Below are 27,955 nucleotides of genomic sequence, written 5' to 3' on the forward strand. Positions count from 1 at the left end.
AGGTGGACTTCTTTTACTGGATCAACGGGTATTTTTGAAACTTTGCAAGCAGTGCGTGCAGATGCATATATAATTTATGTTCTCTCGCTTTCTAAGTGACAATATTGTCACCCAAAGTAAAAAGAATCTCCCACACAGACAACAATAAAAAGCTATTGAAGGCTCTAGTATTGCTGTAGATTGTAACCCGCTCTATCTCAGCTTCTCCTGGAGATGCGATCAAATCTCTTGCAGCTTCATTGTTGATCATGGGCAGTTCTGAATCAGATTGCAAGAGATTTTAACAAGCACTAATGTGGTTGAAATTTGCCTTGTCGCTTGGCTTGAATTTTTTTCGAAGCAAAAATGAAAAGTATTTTGCAGACAGGTTCACAAAAGAATGTTAGATGATTGAAGGCATATGTGTCATCCATATGATTTAATCGCTGTACTGAGATGTTTTTTGTTTTTTTTTCAATTATTATTACTATTTAAATGAATGTCACAATTGCTGAGTAGTCAGCAGTGGAAAGGTTGGGTTTTGCACCTCCTTTTGGGACTCTTTGGGGTGTACCGTAGTTTATCAAGTGGAAAACTTGATAATGGGAGCAGTATATTCCAAAGAGGCTGTAATCTCTAAGCCCTTGTACACACTGTCAGACATTCCGACGGAAAATGTCCAATCGGACCGTGTTGTCAGATAATCCGACCGTGTGTGGGCTCCATCGGACTGTTTCTGTTGGAATATCCAACTGACAAAGTTTTGGAGCTGGGCTGTAAAATTTTCCGACAACATGATCTGATCGGACTTTGTCCGATCGTTTGTAGAGAATTCCGATCGGACAAAGTGCCACGCATGCTCTGATCAAATTCCTAGACCAGAGCTAGAACTACTAGCCTGAACGTAGTCCTGTCGTAACGAAATAACGTCATCACGTTCTGAACGATCGGATTTTCCGACAACTTTGTCCAACCGTGTGTATGCAACAGCAGTTTCGGACAAAATCCGTCGGACAAAATCCGATGGATTTGGTTGTCAGAATGTCCGACCGTGTGTACAAGGGCTAACAGTCTCCTGTAACAAATCCCCAGTCTCTGACTTTTCTGCAGCATGTCTCCAACATCTGTAACCTGTCTGCGGTCTCTGAACATATCCTCTACTATAGCTGCTGTCTTCTGTTGCGTTGTATATACTGAATATTATGTGGGGCCCTTTGGAACTTTCATGGGTCACAATTGAGGCCCCCCCATACCGCCATAAATTGTAGAAAGTCAAAAGTTAATTTCAGCTTATGTAGGCAATTAATAACTGATAATGAGCGATCACTGAAACTATATAACAGTGCCAAGTTACATGGGCCCTGCACAGCTAGAATGCAGGAATACTGCATAATTGTTTCAGTTTGGTATCAATTACCTGAAGGTTAAATGAAGGTCTTGCTTGCAATAATTCTTCATGGATGACAACCAGAGCATTTGAAAATATATCTGTATGTTTCTTTTTTTTTCAAGTGCTCACATGAGCTATGAGCCCATGGGGGATCTGGAATTCCAAAGTCTCTCTCTTGACAGTACTCGTTCAGGTTATAGCATTATATTGCTGGTGTACATGAAATGTTTTCATTTTTTTGGTGGTAGAAAAAGGGAAATATATTTTATAATTCCCGTTCACACAGGCGCTATGCGCCATATAGCGTGAAGACCCCATTTTCTACTTCCCCCCCCCCCCCCCTAGCACTGAGCTGCTTGCAGGCAAACCATAATAGTGAATGCACATAGTACCAGCTGTACAGACTCACCAGCACAGCCTATTTTGATGGGATGGGCTCATGGCTCTGAATGGCGTTGGGATCCATGCACTCGTCCCTGCATACCTACCAAACTGTTGCATGAGTGGTTCCATACAGTTATTGTGTATTCATTTATTTTATATTGGCTGTCTGCTTACTACAAAAATAAAGAAAAGGGTCTTCACATTGTATGGGGCTGAGCTTTAGCGTGAATTAGCCCATAAACATGATACAATCGAAAAATCATATTTACTTACAGTTTAAAACTTGTGCTGCTATGACACCTAGTTTCTGCTTTGCTGTTGTGGACAACAGATCCACTTTTATTAAAACTATAGTATATTACCATATCGATAATTACTATATGGATACATATTTAATACTTGACAAAGGATTCCAGATGCACTGTGGGTTAACTAAATAGGAAGCAATCTAGAAGCTACCTGCTTTAAGGCTCCCTTTTTTTTTACTGAGACCATAGGCTGAGTTGTCTGTTAAGGGAAGAGTCACTACACTTGTGTGTATAAATTTCAGCTTGAGCTATGGAGTTCTGTTGTACTGTATATAACCATGTGTCCAAATGAACAGTAATTCCAGAGATATAGACAGTTGAAATTATAAGCAAATATACATTTTTCCTGTGAATATTGAGCTTGGACCCATAACAAATTCCTAAGCCTCCATATTGGTGCTTTGTAGCTGTAGGCATCTTCAATTACTAATAATGTAGCTGGGGGGGTAGGGCAAGCTCAGCTTTTAACAGAAAATTCAAGATTTGCAAATAGTTTCAGCTGCTTATTTTGAGGTATAGTTTTCACTAATGGTGCGTCTCTTAGCAGTTTCTTCCTACATGCATGCACTCAGGGGCGGACTGACAACTCATGGGGCCCCCTGGGCAATAGGAGATTATGGGGCCCCCAGGCAATCAGACATTATGGGGCCCCCAGGCAATCAGACATTATGGGGCCACACAGTATACACAAACACACACAGTATACAATCACACAGTATACACAGACATGTTTCTATTGGCTGAGAAGGTACTGGAGACGTGGGGTAGCTATAATCTAAGGATTTTTAGACCAAAAGGATGTTGGTAAGGGACATTTCAGAGACAGATGTAAAAAAAACACAGATTTTTACATACTTTCCCTGGTTTTACTGAGGCTGGCAACCCTTATGGGGCCCCCTAGTGGCACGGGGCCCTCGGGCAGTGCCCGAATGGCCCAATTGTCAGTCCGCCCCTGCATGCACTTCAATTACTGCTGCACGAATCACCATTAGGAAATCTGCCCTGAGAAATGAATGTCTTTGCAGTGCACATTACCATAGACACTTGTATCCTCCATTTAAAACCCTTTTGGCAGGGTGACCATGGAGAAAAATTGGGGACAGGGACAGATTTGCTGCCCCAAAAAAGGAAGTGCCTCCACAGAGGGCTCCCTGCTTGGATTGCAGCTACCATTGTTAATTGATGCAGATTTAAACCTATTGTAGATTCAAAAGTACTTTGAAATTAAATAGTATTATATTTTAGTGGGTGGGTTTAAATACTTCTGTCTGTCTGTGTGTCTGTCTTTCTTCAGGTCAGTAATGCCCTGTACACACGGTCGGACATTCCGACAACAAAATCCATCAGATTTTTTCCGACGGATTTTCTGCCAAACTTGTCTTGCATACACACGGTCGGACAAAGTTGTCCGAAAATCCGATCGTTCCTAACAAGGTGATGTACAACGCGTATGTCGAGACTATAAATGAGCCAGTAGCCAATAGCTGTATGGTCTCTTAATTTATTCTGAGCATACTTGGCACTTTGTCCGTCGGAATTGTCTACACACAATCGGAATTTAAACTATTGGTTTTTGTTGTTGTAAAATTTAGGATCCTGCTCTCAAACTTTGTGTATTGGAAATTCCGACGACAAAAAGTCAGCTGGAGCCCACATACGATCGGATTTTCCGACAACACGATTCAATCGCACATTTTCCCGTCGGAAATTCCGACCGTGTGTACAGGGCATAAGTGTGGGCCAATATCCCTAGGACCCCATTCACACCTGAAAAATATTACACACGTCCCCCCAAAGTGCTTCAGCGTTCAGCATCCAGATTCCCATTATATTCCCTGGTACTCATTCACATTTTTGGCCCCTGAAGACTTACAGAATGTGTGAATCTTCACCTCGTAAAACAACCCATTCAGTTTAAAATAGAAATGAAGGGCAAAACACTTGTGCATACATATAAAAAAATATAAATATTTCATAATTGATCACATACCCTCTGTTCTCGGCTACATAAGGAGCTCAGAAAGCAGGGGACGGGAAGAGAACCATTCCCAGTGAATGGCTGTGCAGAAGGGAGTTTGTCAGCAGAAGTCTGATCATTGGAGGAGAGCAGGCTGAGTTCTCCTGCTTTGTGTGGTCAGTTGTTTAATAGGAAAGCAGAGGGACTGACATGAAAACCAAGGATTTCACACATAGGAAGCAATACAAAGAGAACATGATACTTCTTCGTACAAGTACATGGTACAAGAATATCATATCAGGAATATGAAATTATGGGTTGACATATTCTTTAAAGCGGGAGTCCACCGGGACTCCGCGTTTTTTTTTTTTTTTTTTAAAAGCCAGCAGCTACAAATACTGCAGCTGCTGACTTTTAAATAGTGACACTTACCTGTCCAGCGCGCCCGCGATGTCGGCACCCGAAGCCGATCGCTCGCTCGGCTGCCGGGTCCCGCCGCCATCTTGGGTATGGGAATCAGGAAATGGAGCCTTTCGGCTTCATTTCCCGGTTCCCTACTGCGCATGCGCGAGCCGCGCGGCGCAATCCGGACGGTCCCCGCTGCCCCTGGGAGCTGTGTGTTTCCCAGCAGGCAGCGGGGCACTTGCTGAAGGGGGCGGGCGCTTGCGGAACGGGGGCGTAACCTACGCTCGTTCCGCAGAGAGCTAGCCCGGAAGTGGGTGCAGTTACCTGGATTATCCAGGTAACTGCACCCCCCTCCCCCCTGAAAGGTGCCGATTGGGGCGCCGGAGGGGGGGGGGATTCCGATGAGCGGAGGTCCATTTTAGGGTGGACCTCCGCTTTAAAGCCTAACTCCAATTTTCTGTCACTTTTAAAATAAATTTGTTCGGACCAAGGAAGTCCAAACAAACTATTCGCTTAACTAACAGATGTGCCCACTGTGAGCAGTGTATAAACTGTATGTAGCCTCAGCTACATACAATATACAGCTCTGTGTTCTGGAAGCAGGACGGGAATTCCCAACAAAATAGGTGTGGGCTAAGTGCTGATCGTCCATTCACAGAAAACTTTGTATTTTCTGAATGAGTAGAAGGCTTCATCTGACTGATTGAGGTAGCGTTAGTTATGTCATCCGCCTGCCTCTGCTCCTCAGCCATTCAGAGGAAGCTTTGTACTCATTCAGAAAATACCAAGCTCCCTATAAATGGCTGAGCAGCACTCAGCATCACATGATTTTGTTACAGGAGCTGAACAAGAAGTCCCTATCCCTCTGTCGGTGCACAGCACTGTATACTGTATGTAGCTGATGCTACAGACTACATAGGTTAAACAGCGCTCACAGTAAGCATATCTGTTAGTGAAGGTATTCATTCATTCGGATTAGCTTGGTCCAAACAAGCCATTTTAAAATGATAGAAAGCTGGAGTTTGGCTTTAAAGCGGTAGTAAACCCGCTATTTTTTTTTTTAACACCTGCAAAGCAAAAGGCATAATGAGCTAGTATGCACCGCATACTAGCTCATTATGAAATACTTACCTTAGGCCGCGTACACACGGGCGGACTGTCTGCCCAACTAAGTCCGTCAGACAATCCGACAGACAGTCCGTCCTACTTTCGAATGAACGGACTTGACCACACACGATGAACAGACAGTCCGCCGAAAACTTGCGCGATGACGTGTACAGCACGTACGACGGGACTAGAAATACGACGTCCAATACACTGTAATGCAACCTTTCGCCGTGTAAATCCTTTCTGAGCATGCGCCATACTTAGTCCGTTGAACTAGCCTACTCACGAGCAGACTGTCCGCTGAAACCAAGTTTGGACGGACAATATTACGGAAATTCCGAAAGACTTAGCCCGCCAGACTGTCCGTCGAAAAAGTCCGCTGAAGCCCACACACGAGCGGATTGTCCGCTGAAACACGTTTCAGCGGACCAAGTCCGTCAGACAGTCCGCCCGTGTGTACGCGGCCTTAGAACGAGGCCCCGACATCTGGCACGATCCACGCCGAGGGAGCTGACATGCTCCCTCTGCGTTTCTTCCGGGTATCGCCGCTCCGGCGCTGTGAGTGGCCGGAGCCGCGATATCGTCACTCCGCGCATGTGCACGGGAGATTTCTTTCCGGCCGCCGGCCACTGCCGGATTTTCAGGCCGAGAATCCCCTCGTGCGCATGCGCCGCTGCAGTCAGCGGCGCATACCGAGGGGAATATCTCCTAAACCGTACAGGTTTAGGAGATATTTTTTTTACCTACAGGTAAGCCTTATTATAGGCTTTCCTGTAGGTAAAAGTTACAAAAAAGAGTATACAACCACTTTAAATGGAAACCCTTGAAAAACATGCATATTGTGCAGATTTGTTCCAATGTCTTGCTTCTCTTCCTCCTACTAACTAGCTTTTGAGACTTGAGCAGTTTTGTTTTAGACAATAAAAACAACCAAAATAAAGCTTAAGTGTGAATGGGGGCCAATGGAATACAGATGGCAAAAAAATGTACACAGTTATGAACTATCTCATATCTTTTCAAAACTTTAAAAAAAAAGCTTGGCTAGTAATAAACTTATTTCATGAAACATTCAACACGCACAACAATTGCTCTGTCCATGAACGATTGTGTATTTTCTCATTCTAATAATTCTTCTTCTTGACACAATGGGGTTGATTTACTAAAACTGGAGGGTGCGAACCCCAGTGCAGCTCTGCATAGAAACCAATCCGGTTGTAACGTCAGCTTGTTCATTAAAGTGTTTGTTACCCCAACATTTTATATTCCTGAAATGAGCCTGCTGCACCATGTACTTGTATGAAAAACTATCTTGTTCCCTCTCTGTATTGCTTCCTTTGTGTGAAATCCCTGGTGTTCCTTCCAGCCACCTGCTCTCCTATTAAAAACTGACTACACTAAGCAGGAGAGCACACTGTGGTCAGTTCTCTAGCTGTGCTGGGAAACTCTCCTCCAATGATCAGACCTGTTCTGACAAGCCCCCCCCAGTGTGCAGCTGCTTCCTCTTACCCAACTCTTATGCAGCTGAGAACAGAGGGAATGTGGTCACTTAAAAAAAAGATTGTAAGCTTGAATGAGCAGGGCCCTCTGATCCCTCCTGTATTGATTTGTATTGTCTGCCCTCATGTTGTAAAGCACTGCGCAAACCGTTGGCGCTATATAAATCCTGTATAAAGTCTGGTTCACACTATTGCAATGCGAGAACCCTGTGAATCAACTGCGGATTCCCGCATCGCACCCAACACGCACGGCAGTTCACACTGCCATATGCGAACTGCTGTGGAGTGTCATTATATGTTAACGACACCCCCATTTCAGTTTGCATATCGCACTGCGAACTGACAGCTCGATCATGAATCGGATCGCATATGTGAACACACATGCGATCCGATTCTGGTCCGAACAGAAAAAAGGGTCCTGTGAGTGTTTGGACCGAATGCGGTGCAATATTGCACCGCACAGACATCGCATGTAAACAGCAGTGCAGCTGCGAATGTCTGGCATCGCGCTAGTGTGAACCGACACAAATAATAATAATTTGTGTGTTTTTTTGTTTTTTTTTATATATCTATACACAAAGTTTTTGCCTTAATTTCTATTTTAAATGAAATGGGTTGTTTTATAAGGTGATCGGTAAGGCCTCTTTCACACGAGACTGATCTGCTTGCTCAGCGGGGATCGCTCTGTCGATCCCCACTGAACAGGAAGATGACAGGTCCGTCTCCTCACACTGCGCAGGGACGGACCTGTCAGAGGGACGCTCTTCCCTATGGGGGATCGGATGACGACAGACCACAGAGTCCGTAATTTCTTGATCCGATCCTCAGACAGATGGAAAAGTAGGTTTTTCCTCCGTCACACTTTTTCGGATCGGAGCGGGTCGGATGTCATCGGACATGTCAACGCTGACATCCGACGCTCCATAGAGGTCTATGGAGCATCCGTTCAGGTCCGCCTAAAAAACTGACAGGCGGACCTGAACGGATCGTTCATGTGAAAGAGGCCTTACAATTACTTTAAGCTTTGACAAAAAAAAAAAAAAAATAACTGAAAGATGATTGGTTCCTATGCAGATTTTTGCAAACTCCCGTTTTAGTAGACCTAAATTTTCCTATTTTTTTTAGCCAAGCCTATTCCCAGTTGACCTTGATGAAGTAATGTAGTAAAGTTATCCTGAATGTTGAAGATTGTCCTCTAGTAAAGTAAAAGTAGTTCTAATGATTTTCTCTCCCTCCGTTTAGCCAGTGAACGTTTGCCCCTGGGTGATTCTCCAGCTTCAGAGTCCTTATTAAAAAGTTGACAGGCTGTCACAAAGGTGTGTAAGGCTTGTGCATAGTATTCTGATGAAAGTGCTTGGGGTGCATCCCAGTGTGACATCCATTGTCCACTATTTGTCAGGGATCCAACAGCTGCTGTGAGCTTGGAGAGCCCAGCCATGGGCTCTTGGCGTCACTGAGAAGGTTGATGGTGAAAAGTGAGCAGCTAGAAGGGGGAACCTTCCATAACACTTTTATGGCGCTTGGCTTGCACTGCACTGGAATTTGCAGCTGTCACTGGATTCACTCCCTGTCCCGGTATGCTTATCGATCCGCTCCGCTCCGAAATAACATCCACATTTGTATATTTTATTTTCCCGCTTTTGCCCCCTTCTCCCTTTTTTTTTTTTAAAACAAACATTTTCATTCCTCCTTGGAGAGGGCTGGACTATCCTAAAAATACACAGCTTTGTATGTAAATAGACAAGAGCTGATTATAGGCTGGGACTACAGCCAAGGTTTGAGAGAGCCTCGGGGTGTTTTACATTTAAAATGTGATGCCTGACAAGATCAGTGTGTCTGTCTTAACCCTGTCGTGGAATGGCATTGATCTTGCAGCAGGGACGGAGCTGGTAACAGGACCCATGCAGCAGCGTAATGTTGTTTGCTAACATACAAGCGCGGCCCTGCAGAAAACAAAGCGTTTGATGGCATGTTGGGAGAATATGAAGCTCCAAGGCTGACTTTGCAAGGTGAAAGGGTTAAGACAGCTTCTTGATTAGCATGAGACTGGGTTGGCTGTCTTGCTTCCTGCCCTTCAATAGCTTTTCACTGCATTCAAAGGCACAGAGCCATTCAACAGAGGACAGAGCAGGCTTTGCAGTGCTTGGAATACCTGAAAGAAAGCTGTTTGGGTCTAATTGTGCTGTAGACCCCAAAGCTTGCAAGAGCGGGCCTGAAGCAATAAATAATGGAATATGACCAGTGCCAGGAAAAGGCTGCATGAGGACCAAGCCAAGAGGCGAGACGGTGACCAGCAAGCCTAGGATTCCTGCTTTTTATATCACTGTGAAAACTGGTGCAGGGTCGTGCCTGGCATATGATGTAATGGGGGGCTTTTGCACGCCCAGTGTGTAAGAAACAGCTGTGTGGTTGTGAAGAATGAATATTGTCCCTTGATTACTGCAATGCCGATTTAGATTGCCTCATTGATTTGCTTCACGGATCCTGATAGGTGAAGAGAAGGAGGAGAGAGGAAAAAAAAAACAAAAAAAAACTACTTTCGTCGTCATCGCCTCCTCATTTTAATTCCACAACCACTGGGATATTGACAGTGGCTTTTTTCGCAAGATCTTAGGTGCAAGGATTCAGGTTGAAACCTAAATCTGTGGGTGTTTTTCCCAGTATTTGCTTGGTTCTTTTGTGTTGTGCCTCACAGTTGGCTAAGCAGCCCTATGCTGAATCAAGCTATTGTTTGGGATCTCAGAGCTTTCACGCTACAAATCTCTGCTCACTCCCCCTCCCCTTCTTTGGCTGAGAAGCCACATAATGTGCCTTTCCTCCACATGAATCTGGAAGCTATAAGCTGGATTGATTGCAAATGAAGTGTAATGCATTGTGGGACGTGTGTAAAATTGGATCATTCGAGGGAGAAAAGGAACGGACCCACAGCTGGCTTCCTAGAAGAGGTAGCGGCAAAATGTTTGCAGCCCATGCTCAAGCTGTGCGCTTAATGTTTTGATGAAAAAAAGGGAAGAGCGGTGAGGCCTGTCTCATGAAGCTGGACAATTAGGCTTCAGGTAGCCTCAGAATGAAGAAGACTCGGAGTACAACCTTACGCCGGGCCTGGCCTAGTGCTGATTTCTCTGACCGGGCCTCAGACCGCATGAGGTCCCGTAGTGAAAAGGACTATCGCCTGCACAAACATTTTCCACCAGCTTTTATTTCCCAGGCATCACGAGGATATATGTCAGGTTTGTACCATTTCTTTCCTTAATCCTGCATCTTCAAAATGCTGCCTAGTAAGACTGGCATTTTTTTTTGTCAGATTTTTACATGGGTAGAGATCTGGAATTAAAAGAAAGCAATATCCTATCTATCTATCTATCTATCTATCTATCTATCTATCTATCTATCTATCTATCTATCATTGTAATATAGAGCTTTCAGCACAGATCTATACAATGCACAGGTATGTGTTTACATGATGGTGTGAATTGTACATATTTTAGTGCCTATGCCTACATCCACCATTTTGTACATCGCTAACATTTTATGTTAGGCCTTTCAATATGGTGTTATTTGGCAAATAATGTATGCAGCACATCCAGATCTCAAGATAAGCAACCGAAAACCTCACCGTTCATTCACAAACACACAAGCCCCCCCAGATCGGTCTTGTCATTCGAGGGTCGTTTTGATTTCATACATCAGGTATATGCAGCTGGATGTCCAGTGCAAGATGAGATAGAATGGATGGTGCACATATTTCATATACTTTGTGTGATATCTGACAGTCTTCCTCTACACAGATATTTGCTGGAATACAGACTGTCTGCTGCAGGAATGGTGCAGTAATAGTCTTTATTATAGAGGAAAAAACACACACACATACAAATCAGCAAGTTAAAGGAAAATGATCTCTTTCATGTATGAGCTGAGTTTGTTTTTATTGTAGTGTTAAAGTGGGATGCTTCAGATAATACCAGTTTAATTTACAGAGGGGGAAACTGAGATACAGACATGCTTAAGCAATGACCAAAATCTATTTAAAGACTGCTGCGTAATCTCAATGCAAAGCAGCCCTGGGCTGCAGAAAGGGATGGGGCTTTTTTTTTTTTTTTTGCTACCCACAGCTAGGATGTATTTGAATCAACCTGACCACATCCATCTGAAAGCAATGTGCCAAGGCCTTGACTCAAACCTTACATATTTATTTTGAATTTTTCTATATTTTACGTATGCAGGTCAATGACTGTCCCTTGGTTTGTGTATTGCATACATTGATGTAAATATAGACAAATATGCTTGTCTAGTTTGGTATTGTTTGAAGGGTACATGGCTCCCTTTTTAAGTGATTGCTCAGTTTGACCAAGTGGTCATAATTATTATTATTTTATTTTTTGTCATATATAAGCTACCGCTGGTTTGATTGCCTGATATGAATCTGTCTCGTACCCCCTTGAGATCACCTATGTTAATCAGGGGTCTGTCCTATAGTATACCTGTAAGATTGTTGTATGCCTCCTAAAATACGATTCATGCATTCATTTTATGCATACAGTGGCAGGTAGAACAAAGCTATCCTTAATAATGGTTGAAGATTTAACTTGCACACAGTCTTACAAGGGCCTTGCCCATCAGCCTTGGTGGAAATGATTATTCCAAAGCCTAAGTAAATGACTTTTTCCATGTTTACCATGTCTGGCTCATTCCTTGGGTATAAATAATGTGGGAACATATAAGGCCCACTATGTAGCCTGCTTTGAGTCGGTCCACCTCTACTGACATCACAGCCTTATGTCATTTGTCTGTGATACCACAATGGGTTCTGCATCATGTCCAATCCATTTTTATTGATCTCAGTTGCCCAGCTTGCAAAACTGTTGTGATTCCTTATTGAGTGTGGAGAACGTGAGCTGGGCCATGACTGTATTATGTTTTATTTAAATGATACATTTTTAGCATCTTGGCCATTTTTATATAATGCCATAATATGACTTTTTTTTTTTTTTTTTATGGTTTTTGTAAGCTTTCTCTCTCCTCTCCCATCCCATTCCCCCCCCCCCCCCTTTTTTTTTTTTTATTTTATTTTTTTAAATCCAGGATGAAATATATTTAAATATGGCTGCCGATGTATCAGTGGAGAGTAGCAACTTCATGACGTCGCTTTCTCTTGACCACTGGAGTGAGTCTGACTCAGCTATATTGAGAAATAGTATATAACTATGGCACTAGTTAAAAGAAGGGAGCTTGACACTTAGGAGCCTTTAAAGGAGACCACAGGTTTATTCCCCATACAGATATAGGCCTACTGTCTATAATCATCATCATCCTCAGGATGGGTCGGTAATATTAAATCATATGACTCTCTTGCCTGCAGTGTGCAGTTACATTATGTGTGTACTCGACACAATGAATGGTAATGGTTTGCTACATATCCTACATCTACATCTCCACTTGGTAATACAGTCCTATGCTGAAGCCATGACAGCATACACAATAAACTGTTGTCTGATGGTGGTATAAGCTTGCTCTGTCCACTTGTGCAAATTGATTGATTGTGATGAGTATAGATATACTCATGTGATAGTGTGTGTCCTTTGCTGATACTGAAATGTGATGCTGTTTTTGTCCATTTTACTGTTGAGCCATGCTGGTATCTGTAACCGGAGAAAGGGAAAGGACTATAGCACTATAGCAGGATAGCTTTACCAGTTGCTCTCTATGGTATTGAAAACGGAAGGATTTTCCAATCTGATTTTTCTTTAGGGTTAATATTCCTCACCTAGCAAAAAAAGGAAGTCTTGGGCATAGTAATGGAAAGCATGTGTGTCTACAGTAGATCCTCAGCCACCCAGAGCTTTATATCATTATATACCTAAAACCCAGATGTCTCTAGAGATCTTGATCAGTGCTGCCATATTGGTTTTTACACTCCCAGTACATGGAAAGGCCTCTTTCTGCAGCAACTGGAGGGTAGTGAATATGCTGGAACAGTAGTTAGAGGTTGAAAATTCTAGTAACCTTTTATGATGAAATGATTTTCCACTTCACTATTCACTGTCCTCATTTTTGTCATCTAAGACAGTGTTCTCCAAACTGTGGCCCTTTGCTTGCTTTTATCTGGCCCTTGGGGCACCCCCCCCCCCCAGTAACCAATGATGGGCCACTGTTCCTCTCATTGATGCCAACAATGGGACACTATTATTACCACCGACCCCAATGATGGGGCAATATTGCTCCCATTCATACCAATGATGGAGCAGTATTCCTCCCATTCATACCAACGATGGGGCACTATTAACAGCACTGACACCAATGATGGTGCACTTTACCTCCCATTGATACCAACGATGGGGCACTATTACTACCACTGACACCAATGATGGGGAATTATTACTACCGCTGACAATGATGGGGCACTATTCCTTCCATTGATATCAATGATGGGGCACTATTAATCCACACAGTCCGGCCCTCCCATTTGTTTAGAAGGTTTGGAGACCTCTGGTCTAAGACATCAAAAAGATCAATCGGTATAAAACATAGTTGCTTTAAGTTGGCCCTGTTATGCAATATGTGGGGAAAAAAAAATATTGGCATTCTATAATCTACAAGCCGAAATACCGTATCTCGTTACTGTCATGCATACCTTTTTTATGAGAAATGGCTATTTTTTTTTTTTCCTCCACATTCTTGTGTATATAAAATGTAATGAAGTCTACCAACTTTTGAATTTACCAAACAGCATGTGATCATGTTTAAAGGTGATTGTCAGCCATCTATTGCTTTCCAGCATTGCCAGGAAGGTCTTATTAGGACTCAAAAACTTGCTGTCCTATATAGTCTATATAGAAAGTTTAGTGGTGGCTAAATTGTACCCTAGAAATCTACCGTGTATCTTAAATTTCAGAGAAGTTACAAATAATTCTTCTAACATGTGACTATGCCTGAAGCTTCTTAACCACTTCAGCCCCGGGAAAACTTCCCCCCCCCCCCCGCTGACCAGAGCACTTTTTTTGCGATTCGGCACTGTATCGCCGTAATTGCGCGGTCATGCAGCTTTGCACCCAAACAAAATTGACATCCTTTTTTCCCCAACAAATAGAGCTTTTTTTTTTTGGTGGTATTTGATCGCCTCCTGCGGTTTTTATTTTTTTGTGCTATAAACAAAAAAAAGCGACAATTTTTGAAAAACACAATGGTGGTTATTTACGAAAGGCAAATCCACTTTGCACTGCAAGTGCACTTGGAAGTCTAAATCTAATTGTGCGCCTGCTGTCCCGGCCCCATGGGCCGACATATAGCTATGACGGCTCGCACAGGGGAGCCAACCTGCCACAGTATAACTACGGCGGTTGGTCGGGAAGCAATTAACTGCATCACTGCAGTGTGAGATAACTGCTATTCCTCCCGAAAAATTGGCAGTGCTCTTCTTGACATTTGACACTGTCTAGGCCTCATAGCTGCATATTTAAAATGTGAGATCATCTAATGCAGGCCATACATGGCTCAAAATTCTGAACAAATTTTCGAAAATCTGAAATTTTGTGATCCAATTTCGAGATTCGGACAACCAAGCCTTCAATGTTGCTACATAAAATGAATGAATGACTTGTATAGCGCTACCTATACATTTTATAGCTTGGAATCTTCTTTTCTTTCCAGGTCACAGCTCATATGCTGTTATATTTTCTTGTATAATTCTTCCATCATTGATTAGATATTTAATTTTTCCAAAATTTTACAACATTCCCTATCACTCAAATTTTGATGCCAGCACACAAATCGGCTGTTGCTGCAGCCCACTAATGCTGCGAAATTCGAACAAAAATTTTGTAGTTACAATTCTTTCGGAATTTGACCCATGTATGGCCGGCTTAAGGCACTGCTCCCTCTGATTGCATGGGATTCGAAGGTGAGACTTGGTGATGTCACTGTTGTGCTACTCATTGTTCTTCTGAGGGCCTGCTGACATTGAAGCTGTACTTGAGGAATACAAATATATTACTGCTTCTGTTTCATTCATTCAGTAGATCTATGCAAATCTAGTTCTGCTGCTTTCACTTAAAATATCCCTTCACTATTTATCAGATGGGTATGTCCTACAAGAGGAAGCAAAGCCCTGCTCCTTTAGGTGGCTACCTCCACACAAAGACTTAGCATGTAATGAGGCATGGCACATTGACACTGATCAAATACTCAGGGAACCTAAAGGCAAGACTAGCGACAAGTGCTATGCCATCTTCTTGATATTTGTTGGCCATAGTATAGGTCCTAATATATTGTATGCCTAGGTGGTGGTATCTGATTGCAAACATGGGTGGATAGGATTTACAATCAATTCCTCTTTCTATTAAATAAGAGTATGCTGTTTGTCTGTTCAAACAACCATTCTCATCAATATGAAAAAATTAGATGCTGCTAACAGAGTGTAAAGGCTAAGCGACTGGTCCTCCAGAACATTTCTCACATAATTTCTGACATCATTCAAGTTCAGTGCAGGACCAATAGTCTAAGGTTACATTTACACCAGTGGTTAGGGCTAGTGTAAATATGAGCGGCAGGAATCCGGGATTACTGCTGTGGATCTCATTGGCGAGGTGTGGCAGCATTTCGTGGCGCTCTGCACAGCCAGCAATTACATGCGGTGATCGCTGCTGGACGCACACAAAGTGTTTCCAGCAGCGATCGTTGCAGGTAATTGCTGGCTGTGCAGGCAGCAACGAATAGCTACGGCTGCTGGTGACCTGTCGTTATAGTGAGCAGGTCACCTAACCGCTGAGAGCCGCAACAAGAATCTGATTACTGGCGCTATTATTTAGAATAGCCTTAATCGCCGGTGTGAGTGTAGACTAAGTGGGAAGGATGGGATGGGCAAAAAAAATGGTATTTCAAAACTGAATAAAGGGAGATATTGCAAGAAATCTGCAAGTTAAAACTAGGATGACAACATTTCAACTTCAAAATACACGAGAGAGTGATCTGGTCAATAGTCCATGATTTAAAGCAGCATTCTACCAAAAGTTGTTACGTCCACAGATGCATTAAACAGCCCAACAACCTCTTTTACCTCCAGTGATGTTTAGTAGGAAGACTTTAAAGTGTTACTAAACCCATGCCCCTGCATTCACTATATCTGGTCTCCCACAATACACAGAACATGGAAGTGCTAATTGTTTTAGTAAATATAAACTGCTAAATACCCTTTCTCATCAGCAATATATATAGCAGTCTTGTGACTTCTATCAGTGTCTGGTTAAAGCTTGTAAGAGGAGTTGTCATTCTACTGACTGTCCTAGAAGGCTGCAGGACCTGCAGCCGATGCTGATTGGCCCTGTGCTGATCACATGCACCCTCCAAAAAAAAGTCTAGCAATACACACCAAACTGGGCATGTGCAGAGTGACTCCAAAGTCTTATTAGGAGATGGATTGGCGACAGTGGAAGAAGGGGAGGACCAGGGAAGGCAGGATCAAACAGCCTTTTTTACACAATGCAGAAGATTAACCCCTTAGGTTCCACAGTGAGTGTAACAAGCATGCTTTACTGCATATACAGACTGATTTTACTGTTGTGGGTTTAGTAACACTTTAATGCAGTAATTCTGTTTTTTGTCCCCTCAATATAAAGCAGATAAAGAACAAGCAGAAAGAAAGAGACCCCATCTTGGTCAAATGAGATGTGCAGACATGAGAAATTGTAATTCTAGAGTACCTACAAGGTCAAATAATTTAGCAGATAATGCAGTATGTTTGCTTTAATATTAAAAAACAAAAAAGTAAACTTGGATTGCTTGCAGAGGAAAGTATAACAAAAAAAGAGAGAATTCTGTCACAGAGGTGCTGAAGTCGGCTGTTTTGGGGACCATGGAGCAGTGACATCCCCTGATCATGTGACTGTTCTCGGGGGCTTGTGATTGGTTCAGGCAGGTCATGTGCTTCTCCATACCTGAGAATGCCAGGTATTCTCGCTGGCTGCAGGGGAGCTTGGGAAAGACGATTATAGGGGGGAGGGGGGGGGGTTGGGAAATGCCTTTTGCAGAGACTTTGTCACTTTGCATGGGCATAGTGATAGTGCCTCATTGAGCTGCACTGATCATTCCCGAACACGCCTATCTCCATATAGGTCGAAGTTGAAGCTTAGCAAATGAAAACATTCTATAGCTTTAGTGGCCTAATTTATAAGTATGTCCCATGTTGTGCGGGTAGCTGGATCATGTCGAATATATCATTTTTATTTTATTTATTTTTGTAGGGATGCCCCATCCTCTGCCTGCTACTGAACTTCTGCCACTGTAATCGCTAATTGCTCCAAATCTTCTGTAAAGCTGAAGTGAAAAAGTTCCTACAGGGCCCTTCCCCTCTTCTTTCATTGGAAAATATTATTTCCTTATTTACACTGCCCGTAACATGATCTACGAATGAGGGAGAGTCTGATGAATCGCAGGTATCTCCCCCCCCCCCCCCCCCCCCCCCCCCCCATTGGAGATCATGTTACATTTAGTGTACACTAGAAAACCACTTTTCCTACAGGAGGAGTAGGGAGGTCCCGATTCGTAGAAGACTCTGAGCCTTTAAACCCCACTGCCTGGAAGTTCAGCAGCAGGAAGAGGACAGGGCATCCTTGCAGTGAAGACTAGGATATATTTTCTCACCACTGCTGTGGTGAACCAGTCCAGTCAGTTCTCTATTGTTGGTCTTTTCTAACTACTTCAGCTCCTTAGGGTGTACCCGTATTCAAAGCTACAGTCCTGGTACCAAAATTTTCAGCTGTCGATGGGCTTTCTTGTAGAGGTGATCCGAGTGGCTCTATAGCTGCCCAATAACTTCTACAGGGTGCCTCCCCTCCTGTTGCTGCCTTTACTGGGCTCTCCAGTGCGATGGGGAGCCCTGTACCTCCGCCACTTGGTGTAGTGGTGCACTGGGAGGGGAGGAAGTTACATCGGTATCTGACTGATGTAAGCAGGCCTGCTTTGGTGCCCCCATTGCAAGCAGCTTGCTGTGGGGGCAGGAGGGCGGGGCTAGGAGTGCCCACGGGGGACCCGAGAAGAGGAATATCGGGGTTGCTCTATGCAAGACTACTCAGAACACCAACACCAAAAGCGCATCAAAAACTGATCAGTGTGGAAGGGCCCTTAAACAGCATGGAATGTCCTCAAGGACATAAATCTCATCAGTAAAGCCAGCTGTGACCATGGCTGTTGCAGTGACATAGGGGAGACTTACATTGGAGCTCTTTATACACACTTGTATTATGACAGCCACCCTCCAGTGTTTGCTCAAAAGTTAGCAGCAACTAATTGCCCGGTCTCCTGGAGGTTGGACGACTTTGTAGTGGTACATCTATTCTTTGCATAACAAAGTCATTCAGTGCTGCAGCCTTTGTATTAGTTAATTTATTGGAAGAAATGTAAATGTCGTCTGATGGTCAGTCTTGTCGTTTACCACATGGTCAATAATTAGCTGGAGGAGGTAATGGGTTCATTAAGAGATCTGCTTAAAGGGAGAATTAGTCTTGGGCAAACTGTTTAAATGGTAATTTAGTGAGGTTTTTGGTTGTGTTTAGTGGCTTACCTTGCATCCTTGTTCTCACAAGCCTGTCATTTAGAATGTGTATGTCCGGACAAAATAACTAATAAAAACATGCAGTTCATCTCTGAAACCCATCCATATTGGCACAGATTACATACCAAGGTATTTTTATACTTGGTCTAAGATCATTTTTGTAAAAAAAAAAAAAAAAAATTGCGCACATTTTTTTGCAGGAAAAAAAATGTACATTTATTTTTTGGAATTTTGTTTACAGGAGCTGAAGAGCATTGCACTCATAATCAGTGGATCGTAGGTGCAATGTCAGGCTCCTACAGACAAGCCCTGCGAATTTGAAACTGACAGCAACTACAGAGATATGGGCAGAAAGCAGTAGGGTGAAAATGTTACTTGTAGTTTTTTTCTCATCCAACAGCCTGGCTGAAAACTACTCTTGGGATTGATCAGTAGCATCCAGCCTTCTTTGCAAAATAGCTCAAGCTCTGTAAGATTGGATGGAGAGCATCTGTGTACAGCAATTTTCAAGTCTTGCCACAGATTCTCAATCGGATTTAGGTCTGGACTTTGACTGATCTGGTTGTATGTTTAGGGTCGTTGTCTTGCTGGAAGGTGAACCTCCATCCCAGTCTCAAGTCTTTTGCAGAATCGTAACAGGTTTTCTTCTACAGATTGCCCTGTATTTGGCTCTGACCAGCTGAAATATGGTGTCTCCGGGGTGATGTGCCGTGTTAGCTTTCCATCACACATAGCGTTTTGCTTTTAGGCCAAAAAGTTAAATTTTGGTCTCTGACTAGAGCACTCTTTTCCGCATGTTTGCTGTGTCCCCCACATGCCTTCTCGCAAACTGCAAAGGTGACTTCTTATGGGCTTCTTTTAACAATGGCTTTCTTCTTGCCACTCTTCCATAACGGCCAGATTTGTGGCATGCAGGATCTCTGCGGCTTCTTAAGAGTTACCATGGGCTTTTGGCTGCTTCTCTGATTAATGCTCTCCTTTCTCAGCCTGTCAGTTTAGGTGGATGGCCATGTCTTTGTAGGTTTGCAGTTTTGCCATACTCTTTCTTTTTCAGATGATGGATTGAACAGTGCTCTGAAAGATGTTCAAAGCTTGGGATATTTATTTATAACCTGAACTCTGCTTTAAACTTCTCCACAACTTTATCTCTGACCTGTCTGGTGTGTTCTTTGACATTCAAGGTGTTGTTCTTTCAATAAGGTTCTCTAACAAACCTATGAGGCCTTCACAGGACAGCTGTATTTATACTGAGATTAAGTTGCATTAAGGTGGACTCTATTTACGTGCCTTCTGAAGGCAATTGGTTCAACTATATTTTAGTTAGGGGTATTAGGCTACTTTCACACTGGGGCGCTTTACAGGCACTACAGCGCTAAAAATAGTGCCTGTATAGCTCCTGTACAACACCTGTCCTGTGTCTGCTGTGGAGCGGTGCGTTTGCAGGACGGTCAAAAAAGCTGCATCTTTGCAGCGCTATAGGAGCGATGTATTCACCGCTCCTAAAGTGCACCTTCCCATTGAAAACAATGGGGCAGCGCCGCAAAGCTCCGCTGCGGCAGCGATTTGCTGGCGTTTTTAACCCTTTTTCGGCCACTAGCAGGGCTTAAAACCATCCCGTTATCGGGCGTATAGCACCGCTAAAATGACGGTAAAGTGTCGCTAAAAAAATAGCACCTCTTTACCGCTGGCGCCCACCCGCCCCAGTGTGAAAGTAGCCTTAGAGTAAAGGGGGCTGAATACAAATGCCCGCCACACTTTTCTGATATTTATTTGTAAAAAATGTTGAAAACCATTCATCATTTTCCTTCCACTTCACAATTATGTGCAACTCTGTGTTGGTCTATCACAAAAAAACCCAATAAAATACATTTACGTTTTTTGTTGCAACGTGACAAATTGTGGAAGATTTCAAGGGGTATGAATACTTTTTCAAGGCACTGTATGTCCTGGTGCTGACGACACACAGCATTTTTGAGCACTGAGTGGTGTCAGTCTTGTCCAATTTTATATTGCTAAACTTCCTAGACTGTCCCCACCTCCACAACATAAAGGCCAATCATTTTATAGCAGGGAGGGCTAATTTGCTTTTCTTTGGTTAACATTGTAATTGTGCACAAGACACAGGACAGATCTGAACATATGATGGGATCAACAGGTATATTTTTTTAACTTGTAAAACGGATACAGTAAATCAAACACTTTTTAATTATATCTTAAAAAGCCAAAAAGGAGCAAACAAGAAGTTCGTTGTTGGGGCTTACATTCACTTCCAGGGTCCATGTACACTATGCTTAAAAAGGCTAAACACGCATTTTATTTATTTTATTTATTTTTTTCTGTGAGAACTGCTCTCAAAAACACAATCCAAGGGTTTTTTTTTTTTTTTTTTTTTTTTTTTTTTTTTTGTCTGCCTCTAAACACTGAGCTTAAAGTGGTTGTAAACCCTTACAAACCACTTTGACCTACAGGTAAGCCTATATGGTTTAGGAGATATTTACAAAAAGACAGCCACCGTGAATGTGCCGTAGACAGCAGCGTGCAGGCGCACTGGGCAGGCCGCAGATCGTGGCGATATGCCGCGAGTGTCGGCTCCCGCGCACATGCGCGGAAGTGGCGTCAGCGCTGCTCCGCCGAATCACAGCGCCGGAGCAGCGAGACCCGGAAGTCACTCCGGGATCCATGGCAGCGGCGGACATGAAGACGGAGGACCACTTCGGGGGCTTCGTTCTCAGGTAAGTTATTCATAACGAGCTAGTATGCTATGCATACTAGCTCATTATGCCTTTTGCCTTGCAGGTTGCTTCCTCCCATGGGTTTACAACCACTTTAAAGTAGAGCTGTAGTCAAAACTTATTTTTTATTTTGGCTAGAGCAAGTAAGGGGTTATAACCCCTGTCAGATTCTCCCAACACCCCCCCCCCCCCTCCAGCTGTGTTGCTGAGATTTCCTGTCCCATGTCCGAACAGGAAGTGAGAGGATAGCTCTGCAAATTAGGGGATTCCTTGAGGACCCCCAGGTCACCAGAACTCGTGTCCCCCACTGGAAAATTTCCCCTCTATTACTTTTCTGGGGACAACCCAAAACTTTGGATTTTATTTTACTTTCCCTTTCGATGACCATGGTAAAAGGGACAAATCGAGAGGATGAATCTCCCTAACAGGGGCACAGACAACAGTGAAAAACTGACAAGCATTCTAACCTCACTCCCCTCTATCCAAAACTTAAAAACAAAGTTTTGCCTTTAGTTCTACTTTTAAATCATGCCCAAATGTGCATGGACACATAGGATGCAGCTTCTACAGGCAACACTTTTTGTAAGCAAGTGTGCATGGATCCTCGCCTGTCTTAGCAATGATAGATATTTTGTGAGGTGGACTGGTATGAGAATGTAAAATATCAGTTTGATCTAATCCTACTCGTGTATCAGCATAAATACTGCAGTGTTGGTACCATAAAGGGGTGGAATGCTCCATATGTATTAATCAAGTTGAACATTTGTTGCTGTTTTACTGTAATGCTTAAAGTGGTTGTAAAGTTTTAGGTGGTAGCATCTAAATGTTTAGGTGTCAGCATCCGCCCCTCACCCCCCTCCCCCCTTTACTCACATGAGATCCTATTCGATCCAGCGCCATGCAGGTCTGCAGATCTTTTCCCCCTTCACTTCCGGGTCTCTCTGGCTTTGCTGGGGCACCAGGAGCCATTTGCTCCCAGTGCTGTCAATCAAGGCAGGGGGCTGGGACGAGTCCCGCTGTCTGTGTCAATGGACACAGCAGCAGGACTTGGATGCAAGCATGCATGAGTGCCCCAATGGGAAATGGCATCCCATGGGGGCACTAGCAAGAGAGGAGGGGCCAGGAGCCCCGGTGGGTGACCCGAAAAGAGGAGGTTGCCAGCCGCTCTGTGCGATTCCATTGCACAGAGTAGGTATGTATAGACATGTTTGTTATTTAAATTAAATAATAATTTACCTTGACTCCCACTGCTGTCAATCAAAAGCTGTGACAAGGGAGCAGTGGGTGAGGTTGAGTCCCGCTGTCTGTGGCAATTGATGTAGCAGTGGGACTCGGAAGCGAGCCTGCACGGATGCCCCATGGAAAGCAGCTTTCTGTGGGGGCACCCGATATAGAAGGGCCTGGAGCGCCAACAGGGAACCCCAAAAGAAAGGGGATCAGGGCTGCTCTGTGCAAAAGCATTGCACAGAGCAGGTAAGTATAGGCATAATTGTTAACTAAAAAGAAAAAAATCGTACGTTTTACAACCATTTTAATTCTATCCACATTCTATGCATTAAGGTAAAAAACCTTCTGGGTGCACTCTCTCGCCCCTTCTTCTTATACTTTGCCTGATGTTAAACCAGCGCTGTGCACAAGAGCAGCATTGCTGCGCTTCCCCCCCCCCCCCCCCTCACTGGTTTAAAGACATCAATGGGAGCCATTGCTGCAAGGAGGGAATGGGGGGAGGGGCCGAGACCCTCAGTGTGTTTGTCAATAGATACACACAGCCTGACTGGGACTTGCTATGGTGACAGACGCAGAAGAAGAGATGAGATAGAACACACTACTGTTAAAGTGGTGGTGAAAACTTACAAAACCATCAATGGCAGAAATTAGTATGTACTTCCTTTTTTTTTTTTTTTTCTTTTTTTTTTATTATTATTCTTGTAGGTCTCCATATGAAACAAATGTAATACCCATTCTAGTGAGAGTAAATTCTAGCACATTCAAATTTTATATTTTACTTTGTAGCCACCTACTTACAGATATAGAAAACTTTCCAGTGAAAAGCTGGTTATTGACATTGGACGGCCATCAGCTTGGTGAAAAAGGATGCCATGTACTCATCACATGACCTCTTTGGAGTCAACGTGGGTGAACCGTTAGCCAGGAAAATCCAGCTTGACTGACTGACTGCTTACCAGATGAGTTGACCATTGTATGCCCACGTTGCAGGGTGACTATAAACGTCCATAAAAGTGTCTGTTACTTCCACAAGTAATAATCATCCTTGCATGAATGAGCTGCCTCCTGTTGATAGGAACACCAGTTTATTTAGTAATATAGAGAAGGACAGTGGTCCATGCACACCAGCATTTGTTGGAAAGAGTGGAGCTACAATGTTTTCAGCTTTTGCAAATGCGTGTACCAGCAGAACACTACCATAGTATAGCTGTGTAGAGAGATGCCACACTTGCATAACAACATCTCCAAAATATATCCTTTCTGAACCACAAAGCTACTAATCCATCTCTTTTGTTGGCTTACCTCTACACAGACCCCCCCCCCACTCCCCCACCTTCAGTTTATCATGACTGTTGCGGCCAACTTACTAACCATTTGGTGGTTGCCACTCCTCTCTGCCAAACATTCCACTGATTTTGTGCTTGCCTGAACGGAAAAAAAATCTAAATATGAACAACATTGACATATGAAGCACATCCACAATTCTGTCCCAAGCTACATCACCAACCTTGTCTCAAAATGCCAACCAAACCATAATATTCTCCCCTCCCAAGACCTCCTGTTCTATTCCTCGAATTCCCTCGTCATCTCCTCCCATGCTTACCTTCAAAGCCTCTCCCATACTCTGGAACTCCCTACCCCATCCTGTCCAGCTTTCTTCTACTCTGCCTTCCTTTAGGAAAACCTTGAAAACGCAATTCTTCATGAAAGCCTATCCCACCTTCCCTCAAAAACTGTTCTGCTAGTTTCTTCATCATGTCCTCCTTTACAGTTACTTTTGTATCACTTAGCGCCTGAGCACTGCCTCTCAAGCCACCCCAGTGTGAATTTGTGAGGCTCGGTTCACACAGGGACGACTTGTCCAGGCGACTTCGCCGCCTGACAAGTCGCGCTCCGTTCTGTACTGTGGAACCGTTCTAATAGGAGCGACTCAAGTCGCTCCGACTTAGAAAAAAGGTTCCTGTACTACTTTGGGGCGACTTCAGGCGACTTGCATTGACTTCTATACAGAAGTCGTTTTGCAAGTCGCCGCTGATCGTGTGCAGGTCGCGGCGCTGCAAGTCGTGCCGCCCCTGTGTGAACCGAGCCTGAGTGCTTTCACACTGGGGCATTGCGCTTGCAGGACAGAAACAAAAGTCCTGTGAGCAAAATCTTTAGGGCGGTGCGGGAGCGGTGTATACACCTGCCTATTGGAATGAATGGGCACCACTTCCGAAGGGCCCCATCACGGGTGCTTTTAACCCCTTCTTGGGGGTTAAAAGTGCTCCCGCCCACAAACCGTGGTAAAGCGCCTCTAAAACAAGCAGTGCCTTACCACTAATGTCGGCACTGCCCCAGTGTGAAAGTAGCCTTGGGCCATTTTCACATGGGCATACTCAAACATGCTAGGGCCGCATTTGCCTGCAGGGGAATGCACAGTAGTGCAATGCATCCTCATGCAGGCAGGCCCATTCCTGTCAACTTGGACACAAGCACTGATCCCAATTTGATGTTCATGTGGGTTCGGGTCCCAGAACACAGGCAGTGTGCGGTTCGCCACCTGCACCCGCATGTATATGACATTGATATGAACGTGACTGCCTACACGTGGAACTAGGCCTCAGGAAATAACCTTGTGGTCATTTTCCTTTGTGTGTTTTCCTATAAGCATGGGCCAGATCACAATTTATTTGTTAAATTGTTAAACGGAAACCATACACTCACCAGTCACTTTATTGAGTACACCTTGCTAGCACCGGGTTGGACCCCCTTTTGCCTTTTGGACTGCCTGAATTCTTCATGGCATAGATTCAACAAGGTGTTTTAATTATTCCTCTGATTTTGTTCCATATTGGCATGATAGCATCACACAGTTGCTGCAGATTTGATCTGGTGACTGTGGAGGCCTTTGGAGTACAATGAATTCATTGTCATGTTCCATAAACTAGTGAGATGATTAGAGCTTTGTGACATGGAGCATTATCCTGCTGGAAGTAGCCATCAGAAGATGTGTACACTGTAGTGATAAAGGGATGGCCATGATCAGCAACGATACTCAGGTGGGCCGTGGCATTTAAACGATGCTTAGTTGGTACTAAGGGGCCCAAAGAGAAATATCCCCCACACCATTACACCACCACCAGCCTGAACCGTTGATACAAGGCAGGATGGATCCATGCTTTCATGTTTTACGCCAAATTCTGACCCTACCATCTGAATGTTGCAGCTGAAATCGAGACTCCTCAGACCAGGCAATGTTTTTCCAATTTTCTATTGTCCAATATTGGTCAGCCTGTGTGATTTGTAGCCTCAGTTTCCTGTTCTTAGCTGACAGGGGTGGCACCCAGTGTGGTCTTCTGCTGCTGTAGCCCATCTGCTTCAACGTTCTATGTGTTGTGCATTCAGGTATTTCTGCATACCTTGGTTGTAATGACCCCCCCGCGCACTGGACATTTTCTTTTTTTTGGGCGAATCTCTGTAAAATCAGGAGATGGTTGTGTTTGAAAATCCCAATAGATCATCCATTTTTGAAATACTCAAACCAGCCGGGCTGGCACCAACGACCATGCCACATTCAAAGTCACTTAAATACCCTTTCTTCCCCATTCTGATACTCTGTTTGAACCTCCGCAAGCCGTCTTCACCACCTCCTAGATGCTTAAATGCATTGAGTTGCTGCCAAGTGATTGGCTGATTTAGAAATTTGTGTTACCCAGCAATTAAACAGGTGTACCTAATAATAAAGTGGTGGGTCAGTGTACAGTATATGGCTGATTGTATTGCAGAATACCTTCGGACTGGTCTAGTGTACTACAAATGATAAGCCAATGTACATATCCATATAATGTACCTGTGTAAATTGGCAGCAATGGGATTGAATAATTCCAAAGCTTGTGCCATTGACTCTGGGCCGACAGCTCCTGAATTCTCCCCATGTCACGATTCTTTCAGCAATGCAGTAAAACCGCAAGCCAAAAATATTCCAAGCAAGCGTTTGCTGAGTGAGCAGCACCACCACTTACACTGTTTAAATGTTTGTTGTCACTAATCCCAGAAGAAAAACGTGCATTTTTAATATGTCAGGAGCAAGAGAGATCATTTTCATTGCATGTTCTAACCAATGGGCCGGGGTGTTTGCACTGTGCTGAGCAACTGTAAAAAATAAAAAAATCCAAATAGCTGGGATAACCCCTTCAGATCTGGCCTGGATTCTCAGCCAGCAGTTCTCATAGGCAGGAAATACAAACATTCTTCTGGAGTGTTGCCAAAAGTTACAAATGTCCAACCTGAATAATTAAGTATACATCAGATTTATTCATTGCCTTAAAGTAAACATGGATATTGTTTCCTTATCTTTAGCAAACATTTTAAATAGGACTGATAGCATTAAGGCGTATCTTTTCCACTAAGCCCCAGGGAAAGGTGATGGCGGATTTCAAACTACAGCTCAGACAGTTCTTTGGTCTTCCTTTTTTTATGCGTCCCTGTTTAAAGAGGGCCTGTCACCAGACTATTATGCCCCATATGCATGGTCTGATTTTCCGATGGAAAATGTGCGATCGGATTATGTTGTCGGAAAATCCGATTGTGTGTGGGCTCCATCTGACTTTTTCCGTCGGATTTTCCGACACACAAAGTTTGAGAGTAGGATCTAAAATTTTCCGACAACAAAATCTGATCTTTTAAATTCCGATCGCGTGTAGACAATTCCGACGGACAAAGTGCCACGCATGCTCAGAATAGACTAAGAGATGAAAGCTATTGGCTACTGGCCTCTTTATAGTCCCGGCGTACGTGTTCTATGTCACCACGTTCTGAACGATCGGATTTTCCGTCAACTTTGTGCGACCGTGTGTATGCAACACAAGTTTGGGCCAACATCCATCAGAGAAAATCCAACGGATTTTATTGTCGGAATGTCCAACCGTTTATTTCAACAAAAACCTTACCATAAGAAAAGATCTTTCGCACAGCCGCAGAGGGCTTTATACCAGGAACAGAAGTCTGTTTCTGCACACAGCCACCTGTACAAATCAACGCCCGGCTGTGGCTGTACATTGGTAATCTCATAGAATCGATCTGAGCAGGATCCATATGATCGCTGCTATCGCACTAGTAGCTCCAACTACTACAGTGATTATCAGCTTTCCCAGCAGCCCCTCAGGTATGAGAGATACCTACTGTATATTGGTCCAAGCTCAACCAATGTAAGTATGCAATAAAGAGCATACCTGGAATTCAGATTTATTTACAGCCTTCTGCTTTTAAGTGTTGCTAAACCCAGGACCCTGCAGTCACAATATCTGGTCTCCCACAGTACAGGAATAGGATCATTTAATAACATTCAGGCACACACTGGGACTAGTGTTCCAAGGCAAGGTTCATACCTAGCGTATTGTGGGGGGGGTTTGCAAATATGACTGGGCTAACTTGCGCATAGCAAACA

At 43.7% G+C, this 27,955-nt stretch overlaps 1 protein-coding gene across 2 annotated transcripts in view; it reads left to right on the forward strand.

The window, feature by feature from the left end:
* STOX2 (storkhead box 2) overlaps positions 1-27,955 on the forward strand; it is a 281,677-nt gene that overhangs the window by 120,767 nt on the left and 132,955 nt on the right. The window contains exon 1 of one of the 2 annotated variants that reach the window (XM_077477290.1): positions 8,889-10,256. The exons of the other annotated variant lie outside the window; for it this stretch is intronic. Within the exon in view, the coding sequence (XP_077333416.1) occupies positions 10,094-10,256 (163 nt within the window). The 5' untranslated portion in view covers positions 8,889-10,093. Of the gene's footprint in view, positions 1-8,888; positions 10,257-27,955 lie in introns of those variants that run through there. 2 annotated transcript variants of the gene reach the window in all.

Source organism: Lithobates pipiens, unplaced genomic scaffold, assembly GCF_037356315.1.
Source record: "Lithobates pipiens isolate NorthernLeopardFrog02 unplaced genomic scaffold, aLitPip1_a1.2 Scaffold_13, whole genome shotgun sequence".
NCBI lineage: Eukaryota > Metazoa > Chordata > Amphibia > Anura > Ranidae > Lithobates > Lithobates pipiens.